Source organism: Panulirus ornatus, chromosome 11 (assembly GCF_036320965.1).
Source record: "Panulirus ornatus isolate Po-2019 chromosome 11, ASM3632096v1, whole genome shotgun sequence".
NCBI classification, from domain to species: domain Eukaryota; kingdom Metazoa; phylum Arthropoda; class Malacostraca; order Decapoda; family Palinuridae; genus Panulirus; species Panulirus ornatus.
This window is the reverse complement of record NC_092234.1, coordinates 5,298,240-5,313,650: the sequence shown is the minus strand read 5'-3', so window position 1 is coordinate 5,313,650 and position 15,411 is coordinate 5,298,240. Positions and strand designations below refer to the sequence as shown.

Here is a 15,411-nt window from a genome sequence, read left to right as displayed (position 1 = left end):
AGAAAAAAATTAACTAAATGTCCTTTTCCCTTGCTATCTAAACATCGAAAGGGGTTACATTTTCTAAATGACATCATTATTCCTTAAACAAAAAACATATACTAGGTGAAAAATAATAATTTAAAAAACATGGTTTGATAGTAAAAAATAATCAAAAGAGTACTGTTTGAGAGTGAAAGATCTTTAATCAAAAACATTAAACAAAATATAGTGCCAATCATACCATGAAATAATAAAAGTACCCAAATGACCATGAGTCTTATTTTTCTTCAACAATGAAGTCTTTGTAACTTTAAATTTTTTCCTGCCTTGAGCACTGTGCGAGCCCTGACTTTTGGCAAGATTGTAGGAGCAAAAGATTGAAGCAACAGGTACAACCAGTAGATGGGAGCACTAAGTCAAGAAAGTAGGCAGGAATATTAGGAGGGAGCATTAGGTAATAGTACTAGGTTGGAACATAAGGTAGAAGTCATCAGAAAGTGGCAATACTGTTTCTTATGGGGCACAGTGGCAATGGGAATGGATGAAGCCAAGCAAGTACGAATATGTACATGAGAATATATAGATATGTGTATGTTGTTATGTATATGTGTGTGTTTATGTATATATGTGTATATGAGCTTGTAGATTTATGTGCTGAAAAAGGACTGATGATTGGGAATACCTGGTTTAAAAAGCGAGATATACATAAGTATACTTATGTAAGTAGGAGAGATGGCCAGAGAGCGTTATTGGATTACGTGTTAATTGACAGGCGTGCGAAAGAGAGACTTTTGGATGTTAATGTGCTGAGAGGTGCTACTGGAGGGATGTCTGATCATTATCTTGTGGAGGCTAAGGTGAAGATTAGTATGGGTTTTCAGAAAAGAGGAGTGAATGTTGGGGTGAAGAAGGTGGTGAGAGTATGTGAGCTTGGGAAGGAGACCTGTGTGGGGAAGTACCAGGAGAGACTGTGTACAGAATGGAAAAAGGTGAGAACAATGGAAGTAAGGGGAGTGGGGGAGGAGTGGGATGTATTTAGGGAATCAGTGATGGATTGCGCAAAAGATGCTTGTGGCATGAGAAGAGTGGGAGGTGGGCTGTTTAGAAAGGGTAGTGAGTGGTGGGATGAAGAAGTAAGAGTATTAGTGAAAGAGAAGAGAGAGGCATTTGGACGATTTTTGCAGGGAAAAAATGCAATTGAGTGGGAGATGTATAAAAGAAAGAGACAGGAGGTCAAGAGAAAGGTGCAAGAGGTGAAAAAAAGGGCAAATGAGAGTTGGGGTGAGAGACTATCAGTAAATTTTAGGGAGAATAAAAAGATGTTCTGGAAGGAGGTAAATAGGGTGCGTAAGACAAGGGAGCAAATGGGAACTTCAGTGAAGGGCGTAAATGGGGAGGTGATAACAAGTAGCGGTGATGTGAGAAGGAGATGGAATGAGTATTTTGAAGGTCTGTTGAATGTGTCTGATGACAGAGTGGCAGATATAGGGTGTTTTGGTCGAGGTGGTGTGCAAAGTGAGAGGGTTAGGGAAAATGATTTGGTAAACAGAGAAGAGGTAGTAAAAGCTTTGCGGAAGATGAAAGCCGGCAAGGCAGCAGGTTTGGATGGTATTGCAGTGGAATTTATTAAAAAAGGGGGTGACTGTATTGTTGACTGGTTGGTAAGGTTATTTAATGTATGTATGACTCATGGTGAGGTGCCTGAGGATTGGCGGAATGCGTGCATAGTGCCATTGTACAAAGGCAAAGGGGATAAGAGTGAGTGCTCAAATTACAGAGGTATAAGTTTGTTGAGTATTCCTGGTAAATTATATGGGAGGGTATTGATTGAGAGGGTGAAGGCATGTACAGAGCATCAGATTGGGGAAGAGCAGTGCGGTTTCAGAAGTGGTAGAGGATGTGTGGATCAGGTGTTTGCTTTGAAGAATGTATGTGAGAAATACTTAGAAAAGCAAATGGATTTGTATGTAGCATTTATGGATCTGGAGAAGGCATATGATAGAGTTGATAGAGATGCTCTGTGGAAGGTATTAAGAATATATGGTGTGGGAGGAAAGTTGTTAGAAGCAGTGAAAAGTTTTTATCGAGGATGTAAGGCATGTGTACGTGTAGGAAGAGAGGAAAGTGATTGGTTCTCAGTGAATGTAGGTTTGCGGCAGGGATGTGTGATGTCTCCATGGTTGTTTAATTTGTTTATGGATGGGGTTGTAAGGGAGGTAAATGCAAGAGTCCTGGAAAGAGGGGCAAGTATGAAGTCTGTTGGGGATGAGAGAGCTTGGGAAGTGAGTCAGTTGTTGTTCGCTGATGATACAGCGCTGGTGGCTGATTCATGTGAGAAACTGCAGAAGCTGGTGACTGAGTTTGGTAAAGTGTGTGGAAGAAGAAAGTTGAGAGTAAATGTGAATAAGAGCAAGGTTATTAGGTACAGTAGGAGTGAGGGTCAAGTCAATTGGGAGGTGAGTTTGAATGGAGAAAAACTGGAGGAAGTGAAGTGTTTTAGATATCTGGGAGTGGATCTGTCAGCGGATGGAACCATGGAAGCGGAAGTGGATCATAGGGTGGGGGAGGGGGCGAAAATTTTGGGAGCCTTGAAAAATGTGTGGAAGTCGAGAACATCATCTCGGAAAGCAAAAATGGGTATGTTTGAGGGAATAGTGGTTCCAACAATGTTGTATGGTTGCGAGGCGTGGGCTATGGATAGATATGTGCGCAGGAGGATGGATGTGCTGGAAATGAGATGTTTGAGGACAATGTGTGGTGTGAGGTGGTTTGATCGAGTAAGTAACGTAAGGGTGAGAGAGATGTGTGGAAATAAAAAGAGCGTGGTTGAGAGAGCAGAAGAGGGTGTTTTGAAATGGTTTGGGCACATGGAGAGAATGAGTGAGGAGAGATTGACCAAGAGGATATATGTGTCGGAGGTGGAGGGAACGAGGAGAAGAGGGAGACCAAATTGGAGGTGGAAAGATGGAGTGAAAAAGATTTTGTGTGATCGGGGCCTGAACATGCAGGAGGGTGAAAGGAGGGCAAGAAATAGAGTGAATTGGAGTCATGTGGTATACAGGGGTTGACGTGATGTCAGTGGATTGAAGCAAGGCATGTGAAGCGTCTGGGGTAAACCATGGAAAGCTGTGTAGGTATGTATATTTGCGTGTGTGGACGAGTGTATGTACATGTGTATGGGGGGGGGGGGTTGGGCCATTTCTTTCGTCTGTTTCCTTGCGCTACCTCGCAAACGCGGGAGACAGCGACAAAGTATAAAAAAAAAAAAAAAAAAAAAAAAATGAGTGGATGGGTGGTTCTTCCTCTGTTTCTTGGTGCTACCTCGCTGATGTGGGAAACAGCAATCAAGAAGGAACAGAGTAGGGGGCCATGTGAGGATATTCCCTCTAAGGCTCAGTCCTCCTCTGTCCTTAACGCTACCTTGCTAATGCAGGAAATGGTGAATATGTGAAAAAAATGTGTGTGTGTGTGTGTGTGTGTGTTGTTGACTGGTTAGTAAGGATATCAAATGTTCGTATGGATCAAGGTGAAGTGCCTGAGGACTGGCAGAATGTATGTATAGTGCCACTACAAATGGGATAAATGTGAGTGTTCAAACTACAGATGCATAAGTTTGTTGCGTATCACTAGAAAATTGTAAGGGAGGATACTGATTGAGAGGGTGAAGGCTTGTACGGAGCATCAGATTGGGGAGGAGCATTGTAGTTTCAGTAGTAGTAGAGGATGTGTGGATCAGGTATATGCTTTGAAGAATGTGTGTGAGAAATACTTAGAAAAACAGTTGGATTTGTATGTAGCATTTATGGATTGGAGAAGGCATATATTAGGGTTGATAAGGGATACTTTGTGGAAGGTCTTAAGAGTATACAGTGTGGGAGATAAGCTGCTAGAAGCAGTGAGAAGTTTTTATCAAGAATGTAACATTGGCTGTATCATTGACGAACAACAACTGACTCACTTCCCAGGCCCTCATCCCTAACAGACTGCATACTTGCCCCTCTCTCCAAAACTTTTGCATTTACCTCCCTAACCACCCTACTCCAAAACTCTTGCATTTTCCTCCCTAACCACCCTATCCATAAACAAATTAAACAACCACACACCCCTGCCACAGACCAACCTTCACTGGGAAACAATCACTTTCCTCTCTTCTTACTTGTACACATACCTTACACCCTTGGTAAATACTTCTCTGCCTCAAGCAGCTTACCTCCCACATCATTTACTCTTAAGACCTTCCACAAAGCATCTCTATCAAAACTTGTACATGGTCAAATCTTTTTTATATATATTCTCAACCAGTTAAGGTGTGCGCCTAATTCGCAATACCCTCTTATACACTACAAAATACGGTGTGTGAGTGTATGTACATGTATATCTAGGATATGATGTGGGAGATCTGTGTGTAGTGTGGTTGTGGAGTGGTTGAATCTAAGCCATGTTGTACAGGTGATAGTGGGATATTTTGTTTGTTTATGTTATGGATCATTTCTTCTATGATTTTGGATACTGAAAACAGAAATTATATGGAACTGTGGGAGGAACGGTAGCTGGGTGGTTTTAGAATTGGTACTGTCGGCAAGTTTCCTTAATGTTGGGATTTTGTTGTGTCACCAGGAGTGGTAGAAGATTTGCAACCAGACCAGGGCCTACTGTAGGGGAGTTCTAAAAGGTTTTAATTGCAATGTTTGTATTGGTGGGAGTGAAGGGTAGGCGAGTAGTTATTTTTGGGTAGAGTTTGTATATTTTCTTTTATACTCTTTACACTTTAAATTTGGTGGACATTTGTTTTTCAAATATGCACCAAAATGGTGATACATTTTAGCATTAGAATGATGTCATTCATGTACGAGAGATAACTATCCACCACTATATGTCATGCGTTCACTGTACCATTTTAGAGTCTTCATTTTTTTATTATACTTAATCGCCATCTCCCGCGTTAGCAAGGTAGCACAAGGAAACAGACAAAAGAATGGCCCAACCCACCCACATACACATGTATATACATAAACACCCACACACACACACATACATACCTATACATTTCAACGTATACATACATATAAATACACAGACTTAAACATATATACACATGTACATATTCACATTTGCTGCCTTCATCCATTCCCGTCGCCACCCCACAACACATGAAACAGCAATCCATTGACAGCACGTCGACCCCAGTATACCATATTGTTCCAATTCACTCCATTCCTTGCACACCTTTCACCCTCCTCTATGTTCAGGCCCATATCATTCAAAATCTTTTTCACTACATCCTTCTACCTACAATTTGGTCTCCCACTTCTCCTTGTACCCTCCACCTCTGACACATTTATCCTCTTTGTCAATCTTTCCTTACTCATTCTCTTCATGTGATCAAACCATTTCAACACACCCTCTTCTGTTATCTGAACCACACTATTTGCACACATCTCTCTTACCCTTTCATTACTTTCTCGATCAAACCACCTCACACCACATACTGTCCTCAAACATCTCATTTCTAACACATCCACCCTCCTCCACACAACCCTATCTATAGCCCATGCCTCGCAACCATATAACATTGCAGGAGCCACTATTCCCTCAAACATAACCGTTTTCGCTCTCCGAGATAACATTCTCGCCTCCCACATATTCTTCAATGCTTCCAGAACCTTCACCCCCTCCCTAGTCTTCATACAGAAGCAATTTCCCGAGTGAGGGCAATTTTTTGGCCTAGGATCCTTGATAGGATACTGGAACTAGCACTACAAACTTAATAAATAATGCCCAATAAAGCTCTAATGGTGCAGAACCAAACCATTCTTAATGAGCAGAGAGCACTATGTACCCATAGACTGTATTTTACTAATGATCCCCACACTCAACTACAACCCTATAAGTCGTGTCCATGGCATAGTGTTTAGTTACTATGCCAACTATCCCAGGGATAAATACATGGGTTTCCCAAAGACAAACTTACAAATACTGGTACTGGTCAAATCATTGCTACTCATAAAAACCATTTTTACCTTGACAATTGGTATACAATGCTTTGATTATTTTACTTCAAGAAATAAAAAACTGTACACTGAAACATGAAACATCATATCTTTACTGCATAAATCTAGCATAGACTCAAGGAATCTACAATGCTTAATGCCAATTTAGTGTGAATCTGGCAAACCACCAAGAAAAAAATCAATTAAAACTTTCTTTTAAATGCATGATTAGCAGTTATCTAATTCCATGATTCCTACGACAAATCATTTTTGGTGATGGATTGCAGTTATGTATACAACACCACAGACTATGAGACCACAAAGCAGCTTGCACACTTATTAAGAAGCTCATGTGGTCTTCCTAAAAAACAAAAAAGAGTGTCAGTGAGGCTGTAAGCCAAGATGCACAACCCACACACACAACACCACAATATAGTATTTTGTGGCCAAATCAAAGTATCTCCAAACCTTCACCATAAGGGTATAACTTACTGCTGCCGAACAGATCTCTGTCTTTATCTCTGCTGCCAAAATGATCTCTATCTCTATCCTGGTCCCAGCTACGGCCACTGTTCTGGGACCCACGGGAACCATACCAACTTCCGAAACCGTCCCTAGAATTCCTATCTGAAGTATCTGCCAAAAGGATGCAATACATGGCAATCTGCAATCCTTATTAAGCTAAACTAAACAGGTCACTAAAAGGGTATGTAATATACAATAATGTATATTTTATCCATAATTACTGCATAAAATAAAATATCATTAAATAATACTAAATGAAAATATCAATAATTATTGTATAAAACAAAGCCCCTATTTTACAAAAATTATAATCTCATAGCAACACAAAAAATTTGGAGCACATTAAATTACAAAATACAAAAAGCCATTGAAAGATCAAAGAAAAATAACTTAATTCAAAATTTGATAGATACAAAACTACACATGCAAAAAAATAAAAATAAAATGGCCCTTGATGCTCATGGAGAAAATATACAAGAATATACAAATAACACCGCAACCCTAAAATGAATCTTAATTGTAATTGTTGTACATAAATAACCAATAACAGTTCTTTCATTTAATGATAATCCATTGCAGTAGTTTCACAAACACTTCTAGATCAGGTATGGTGTTAAACAATATGAAGGCACCATAAAACTTACAATCTCAAACAAAAAGAGTTGTCACTTCAGCAATATGAAGAAATGGTGATTATATAGTAAGAGTAAATGATGTTATCTGCAAGTATGAAGAGTTTACGGGAAGTGGTGCTACAATGATAGATGTAGGAGTACACTGCTAGTGCTAAAGTACAGATGTTCAATACCATATCTCTACAAACCACAAACTGACTGATTTTTTTTTTTTTTTTTTTTTTTTTTTTTTTTTTTAATACTTTGTCGCTGTCTCCCGCGTTTGCGAGGTAGCGCAAGGAAACAGACGAAAGAAATGGCCCAACCCCCCCCCCCCATACACATGTACATACACACGTCCACACACGCAAATATACATACCTACACAGCTTTCCATGGTTTACCCCAGACGCTTCACATGCCTTGATTCAATCCACTGACAGCACGTCAACCCCTGTATACCACATCGCTCCAATTCACTCTATTCCTTGCCCTCCTTTCACCCTCCTGCATGTTCAGGCCCCGATCACACAAAATCTTTTTCACTCCATCTTTCCACCTCCAATTTGGTCTCCCTCTTCTCCTCGTTCCCTCCACCTCCGACACATATATCCTCTTGGTCAATCTTTCCTCACTCATTCTCTCCATGTGCCCAAACCATTTCAAAACACCCTCTTCTGCTCTCTCAACCACGCTCTTTTTATTTCCACACATCTCTCTTACCCTTACGTTACTTACTCGATCAAACCACCTCACACCACACATTGTCCTCAAACATCTCATTTCCAGCACATCCATCCTCCTGCGCACAACTCTATCCATAGCCCACGCCTCGCAACCATACAACATTGTTGGAACCACCATTCCCTCAAACATACCCATTTTTGCTTTCCGAGATAATGTTCTCGACTTCCACACATTTTTCAAGGCTCCCAAAATTTTCGCCCCCCTCCCCCACCCTATGATCCACTTCCGCTTCCATGGTTCCATCCGCTGCCAGATCCACTCCCAGATATCTAAAACACTTCACTTCCTCCAGTTTTTCTCCATTCAAACTCACCTCCCAATTGACTTGACCCTCAACCCTACTGTACCTAATAACCTTGCTCTTATTCACATTTACTCTTAACTTTCTTCTTCCACACACTTTACCAAACTCAGTCACCAGCTTCTGCAGTTTCTCACATGAATCAGCCACCAGCGCTGTATCATCAGCGAACAACAACTGACTCACTTCCCAAGCTCTCTCATCCCCAACAGACTTCATACTTGCCCCTCTTTCCAGGACTCTTGCATTTACCTCCCTAACAACCCCATCCATAAACAAATTAAACAACCATGGAGACATCACACACCCCTGCCGCAAACCTACATTCACTGAGAACCAATCACTTTCCTCTCTTCCTACACGTACACATGCCTTACATCCTCGATAAAAACTTTTCACTGCTTCTAACAACTTGCCTCCCACACCATATATTCTTAATACCTTCCACAGAGCATCTCTATCCACTCTATCATATGCCTTCTCCAGATCCATAAATGCTACATACAAATCCATTTGCTTTTCTAAGTATTTCTCACATACATTCTTCAAAGCAAACACCTGATCCACACATCCTCTACCACTTCTGAAACCGCACTGCTCTTCCCCAATCTGATGCTCTGTACATGCCTTCACCCTCTCAATCAATACCCTCCCATATAATTTACCAGGAATACTCAACAAACTTATACCTCTGTAATTTGAGCACTCACTCTTATCCCCTTTGCCTTTGTACAATGGCACTATGCACGCATTCCGCCAATCCTCAGGCACCTCACCATGAGTCATACATACATTAAATAACCTTACCAACCAGTCAACAATACAGTCACCCCCTTTTTTAATAAATTCCACTGCGATACCATCCAAACCTGCTGCCTTGCCGGCTTTCATCTTTCGCAAAGCTTTTACTACCTCTTCTCTGTTTACCAAATCATTTTCCCTAACCCTCTCACTTTGCACACCACCTCGACCAAAACACCCTATATCTGCCACTCTGTCATCAGACACATTCAACAAACCTTCAAAATACTCATTCCATCTCCTTCTCACATCACCACTACTTGTTATCACCTCCCCATTTACGCCCTTCACTGAAGTTCCCATTTGCTCCCTTGTCTTACGCACCCTATTTACCTCCTTCCAGAACATCTTTTTATTCTCCCTAAAATTTACTGATAGTCTCTCACCCCAACTCTCATTTGCCCTTTTTTTCACCTCTTGCACCTTTCTCTTGACCTCCTGTCTCTTTCTTTTATACTTCTCCCACTCAATTGCATTTTTTCCCTGCAAAAATCGTCCAAATGCCTCTCTCTTCTCTTTCACTAATACTCTTACTTCTTCATCCCACCACTCACTACCCTTTCTAAACAGCCCACCTCCCACTCTTCTCATGCCACAAGCATCTTTTGCGCAATCCATCACTGATTCCCTAAATACATCCCATTCCTCCCCCACTCCCCTTACTTCCATTGTTCTCACCTTTTTCCATTCTGTACACAGTCTCTCCTGGTACTTCCCCACACAGGTCTCCTTCCCAAGCTCACTTACTCTCACCACCTTCTTCACCCCAACATTCACTCCTCTTTTCTGAAAACCCATACTAATCTTCACCTTAGCCTCCACAAGATAATGATCAGACATCCCTCCAGTTGCACCTCTCAGCACATTAACATCCAAAAGTCTCTCTTTCGCACGCCTGTCAATTAACACGTAATCCAATAACGCTCTCTGGCCATCTCTCCTACTTACATAAGTATACTTATGTATATCTCGCTTTTTAAACCAGGTATTCCCAATCATCAATCCTTTTTCAGCACATAAATCTACAAGCTCTTCACCATTTCCATTTACAACACTGAACACCCCATGCATACCAATTATTCCCTCAACTGCCACATTACTCACCTTTGCATTCAAATCACCCATCACTATAACCCGGTCTCATGCATCAAAACCGCTAACACACTCATTCAGCTGCTCCCAAAACACTTGCCTCTCATGATCTTTCTTCTCATGCCCAGGTGCATATGCACCAATAATCACCCACCTCTCTCCATCAACTTTCAATTTTACCCATATTAATCGAGAATTTACTTTCTTACATTCTATCACATACTCCCACAACTCCTGTTTCAGGAGTATTGCTACTCCTTCCCTTGCTCTTGTCCTCTCACTAACCCCTGACTTCACTCCCCAGACATTTCCAAACCACTCTTCCCCTTTACCCTTGAGCTTCGTTTCACTCAGAGCCAAAACATCCAGGTTCCTTTCCTCAAACATACTACCTATCTCTCCTTTTTTCACATCTTGGTTACATCCACACACATTTAGGCACCCCACTCTGAGCCTTCGAGGAGGATGATCACTCCCCGCGTGACTCCTTCTTCTGTTTCCCATTTTAGAAAGTTAATACAAGGAGGGGAGGATTTCCGGCCCCCCGCTCCCGTCCCCTCTAGTCGCTTTCTACGACACGCGAGGAATACGTGGGAAGTATTCTTTCACCCCTATCCCCAGGGATAATATACATATACATATACATACACACACACGCACACACACACACACACACGCACACACACACACACACATACATATATATACATATGAAAAATGTAAGAAACAATTTAGAAAACAAACTTTTAGCTTGAAATGAATGAAAAAATGAATGTCACATAATGGTGATACAGTGGTGAAATTGATGAGAACTGCTATTGACGTTTGTGTGAATAAATTGTACATTTCCTTTTCCATAGCCAGAGGTTGAACTGACTGATATGAAAGGAAAAAATAATGAGTCAAGCAAAATGCTGAGCAATGGCCTACTTTGAAAGAAAGGAGCAAATAAACGTCTATTGACTTAAGTACCATTATTGTTCAGATAACAATACCCAGGAACTTAGACCAAAAGAAAGCCTATAAAACAGAGAAGTATAATACAAGTGGAGGAGTCTCTGGCAACAAGGTTGTTTGTCTCATTTTGGGGCCACCAGCAACATCAAAATCCAAAAACTAGCTAATCTGAGAACTCTTCCCAGAAGATATATTTAAGTAAGATAAATTTGGTTCCAATTATTTCAGTCCAAGAGTCTGTTAGCTGCCCCCACATCTAGAACTGGAGATATAAAAATTGGTGGTAAGGCACTGCTTTTAGTGGCAAAGGGATCCACCTCCTATGGAAACCATCTAAATGAATGCTTCCCCCTATCACTCTGTGTGATCTCATTAGGGTACCTGCTCTGATGCTGCATGCTCCCTAAAAATAACAAACCCTTTGAGAAAGGCCTCAGGACACAGCCTGGGAGAAAATCTTTTCCACTAACTCTTACAGAGGCAGAAATTTGCAAGAGCTTTATTCATCAGGCAATGGAAAGCCAGTATTATCCACCAGAAATAAAATTCTACACCCGACACAGGATCCTCTGGTGAGGCAAATATCCAGCAGGACAAATGATGCCTTTGAAAAACTAAATTTCAAGTATCTGCCCCTGTAAACCTTGGCTCCTCTTTGTGAAATACTTGTACAGAAAATATTCAGATTCATAACTCACTACTGACTTCATTCTGAGTGTGGCCTGATGACACGATCTTAATAACAAAACTGCAACCAAAAATTTAATGGAAGAATGTTTATGAACTTTTCATTTAAGAGTTTTTGGTGTGCAGGCTTCTACTGAATAAGATTCTGAATTATAATGATTTATTTTAATCTTTTAAGCAAAACTTAGAATTTCTCCTTATAAAACTGGAACTCAGAAATGAGGTGAAATCTGTTAACTTTTCCAACAAAATATGAAGTGTTAGTTAGTTCAGTGTTAGACAAGTTCTAAGACTATGAGTACAGACAAAGTTCCACCACAAGCACCCTACTGCAGAGAGCACCACGTATACATAATAAAGAGAAACGGAAAAAAAGAAGACACAAAAATTCAACTTTTTCAATAAAAGGTAAGGCACATATCTATATTTAAACATCTTTGCCACACTCAGTAATTTCCAACTTCAGATTTCCCTGCTCTTAAACACACAAACTGACACTATATCAACTGGACAAAATTTCACTTCTTCAGTCCAATTAACTTTTTAAAAAGTTTCAACATCCATACCTTTATTCAATCCTTTATCATACTAAATACAATTACACTAATTACTATCTAACAAAGAAGGATATGACTACAGTGGAGCAGTACACAGCAGCAAATCAAAACTGACAGCAACAGAAGGAAAGTATTACTTCTGGAGTATATTTCAAATATAACAGGTCAGAGAGAGAGAAGTGATACACACAATGGTAGAAGACATATGACATGTTCATTTAGGGACCTGGTGAAAAGTTACTTTTATAACAAAAGCTTACATCAACGAACTTAAACATCACTACTGCAAAACATTAACAGCTCAGGGTTATTGTATGTATCAGCACAAGTGATGATATGGAATATGAAAATGACAAGACTGAGCAACAATGTCAGGTATGAAAATTAAATTTTTTCAAATCTCAAAGGAAACCTAGCATAGCAAAATGTGCGTTGTTATTGGCACATAATCAACACGTCACTACACACTCTACCTTGTATTATGTTACAAATATATAAACTTTGTTGTGAGAAATGTCTTATTCAAATAATATAGAGTCAAAAGGAATGTTGGGTATCTTTTATTCAACATTCCTCTAAAATCCAGAGGATAGAATATAAAAATATCAACGTACTAAGATGCTACTGTTATACTTATGATCAAAAGTTATAAATATTTGTTGTACATTATTAACAAAGCACTAAATCTATTTCTAAACATCTTTACCATGAGCACCCAGAGGCCTAAATCAGAATATTTAAAGACAAAAGAATAAGTAAGTGTATCAAACATTTCTCTTAGTCATTCTCACCTGGTGGTGGCTGTGGTGCGTCTTCTAATCTGCTCCTAAGATGTGGGGGAATGTAGCGGCCTCCTCCCCGGCCCCCACGCCCACCTCCACGTTGACCAGTGTGGTCTCGTCCCTCCAAGCCTAGACCAGCAAACTGAAATCAAAAATACAAAGGAAAATTGTGGTTTTACATATGTGAACATCAAAATAAAGACAAGTCAAAACAGATGAATATAAGGAACTCAGAGATCTATTAACTTACACATTTCTTTCTATTTATGTTGGGTAACCTAAAGCATGCAACCTTCTAATTCCCATAGCACATTTTCAAGCCATGTCCAAAGTTCCATGGCAAAAGAAGGGCTTTCCCTCTAAAGAAAACCAGTGTCAGTGAATGTGTAAATAAATACGGTATGCAGTTGTTCTGTACTGTACATTAAAAGCATTTACTGTCACATTATTGAGCACCGTTCTGGACTAGTAATTTCAGCAGACTGGATGCCAACATTCAGAGTGCTGTAACAGGAAATCTTTCATACTAAGCACAATTCTGGACTAACGAGTTTCAGCTAAAGACTGATGTTGCCAACATTCTGAGTGCTGGAACAGGAAATCTTTCATACCAAATTCCACTATCATGTTCAATACATTGTAATGCTTAGTGTCTTTCATGTATACATGTTAAATGAATGCAGTATAGGCATTACATGCATAATAATGCAGCATAGATTGTAGAATGTATAATACACTCCAGTTACGGTCTTCTGAGCTGTAAGCTATAAAATGGATTCAGTAAGGCTAATAATGGAAAGCATCTTTCTATTTATGCATTGCTTACTTTTTCACTTTGCACACCAATGCTGTTTCATCTAGTGAGGCTAGTCTTATACACAAGGATTCCATTCACCACATCTGTCCATCTCCTGTGTCCAACTCTTCCCCTACCACTTTCATCTATAAAACTATGCATCTTACAGTCTTCTAAGTTAATCACGTTAAAGCTTAAAACTTCATCACATTTTAGCCCTCCATAAATATCTTTGTTCTGTTTGCATGAAAAGGATCACACTGAAGGAGTTTATTTTTCTATAAAAGAAACGATATTGCTTATGGTTGTCTTCATATACTCCCTTCAAAATTTTATCCTCAGAGACCTTACCCAGAGAGAAACAAGCAAAGCCTACTACTTTAATGAAGTACAAACCACTCTCATTAACTTCAATTTTTTTCTTCATACATGAAAACAGAACTTGGCTGTTGATCAAATACTTCATACCTTTCAACAGAAGGGTTCAGAGAAAAATAACTAAGATGGTACCTCAATTTAAGAGGATCATGTCATGACGAATGCTGAGGGTTACAATGCTGTCCATTGTGGAAAGGACAGAGGTGGGGAGACTTAAAAAAAGGCTTCAAGTTCCTAAATTAGCAGAACAATAATTAAAGTTTGCAGTTCTTCAAAAGATGCAGCATCAGAGTAACCATGGCCATGACAAAGCTAGTTAGAATGTCTATAAGTATTGGTTTAGTCTTAGAGTGGTGGATGGTTGGAATTAACTAACCAATGAGACAGCAAATGCCTGCAGTTTAGAGTTTCAAAATGCAACTTGATGGCACTGAAAGTTCAGATGAGGCAACATGAATGTAGATCTCTCTCCCCCCATACTGTACAAATAGGCACAGGTAATTACTTATAAGGTTTAGATGACATGCATCTAACCTTTTAAGATACTTTAAGCCAAGTTCTTTGCATCTTGAATTCATGGGGACTTGTCAGAATCTGCACATAAATTTTAAACTTCTGAGGATCTGAATGCCTACATAATCTAATACCAAGATTATGAACTACGTCAATAATTTTCAGATGCTGTCCTCAAAAGTTGCAGACTTTTTCGGCATGGCCACCCCTTGAAGTTCCTGAAGGGGATGGGTATCATAGATATAGAGAAACAGACTAATCATAGTACAGTTTTGACTTGCATTATGAATATGTACCCAAAATTGGGTTTTCCTATCTGCTACCCTAAGTAGTGAGACACTACCTACAACTGTTAAACTACACTGTCACTCCCCCCCCCCCCTTAATATGTAATGAGCATACTGTAATAACCCTTTTAACAACAGATATGTAACTGTTGCTCTTAGAAAAAGTATTACCATAGCTTTATGTTCAGGGAAATTAAAACAAAAGCTATCTTCCCAATAAAGGCCTAGTTCAAGCATATGGACTAAAAGATATATATATAACTGAAAGTATAACATCAAGGAAGAGTCTGAAAAACATAAAAATTCAAGTCAGCAGGATACAGAATCAGGCACAGAGGAATTCTGTGATTAATTTAGAACAAGGCAACCATTTCAAGCTTTCAATCAATATATAAATAAATA

At 39.7% G+C, this 15,411-nt stretch overlaps 1 protein-coding gene across 1 annotated transcript in view; it reads right to left on the bottom strand.

The window, feature by feature from the left end:
• The window catches only part of LOC139751082 (ATP-dependent RNA helicase DDX3X-like), a 344,069-nt gene that overhangs the window by 321,828 nt on the left and 6,830 nt on the right, over window positions 1-15,411 (bottom strand). The window contains exons 2-3 of the mRNA XM_071666186.1: window positions 13,045-13,177; window positions 6,465-6,608 (exon numbers count right to left, since the gene is read on the bottom strand). Coding sequence (XP_071522287.1) covers window positions 6,465-6,608; window positions 13,045-13,177 — 277 coding nt within the window. The remainder of the gene's footprint in view (window positions 1-6,464; window positions 6,609-13,044; window positions 13,178-15,411) is intronic.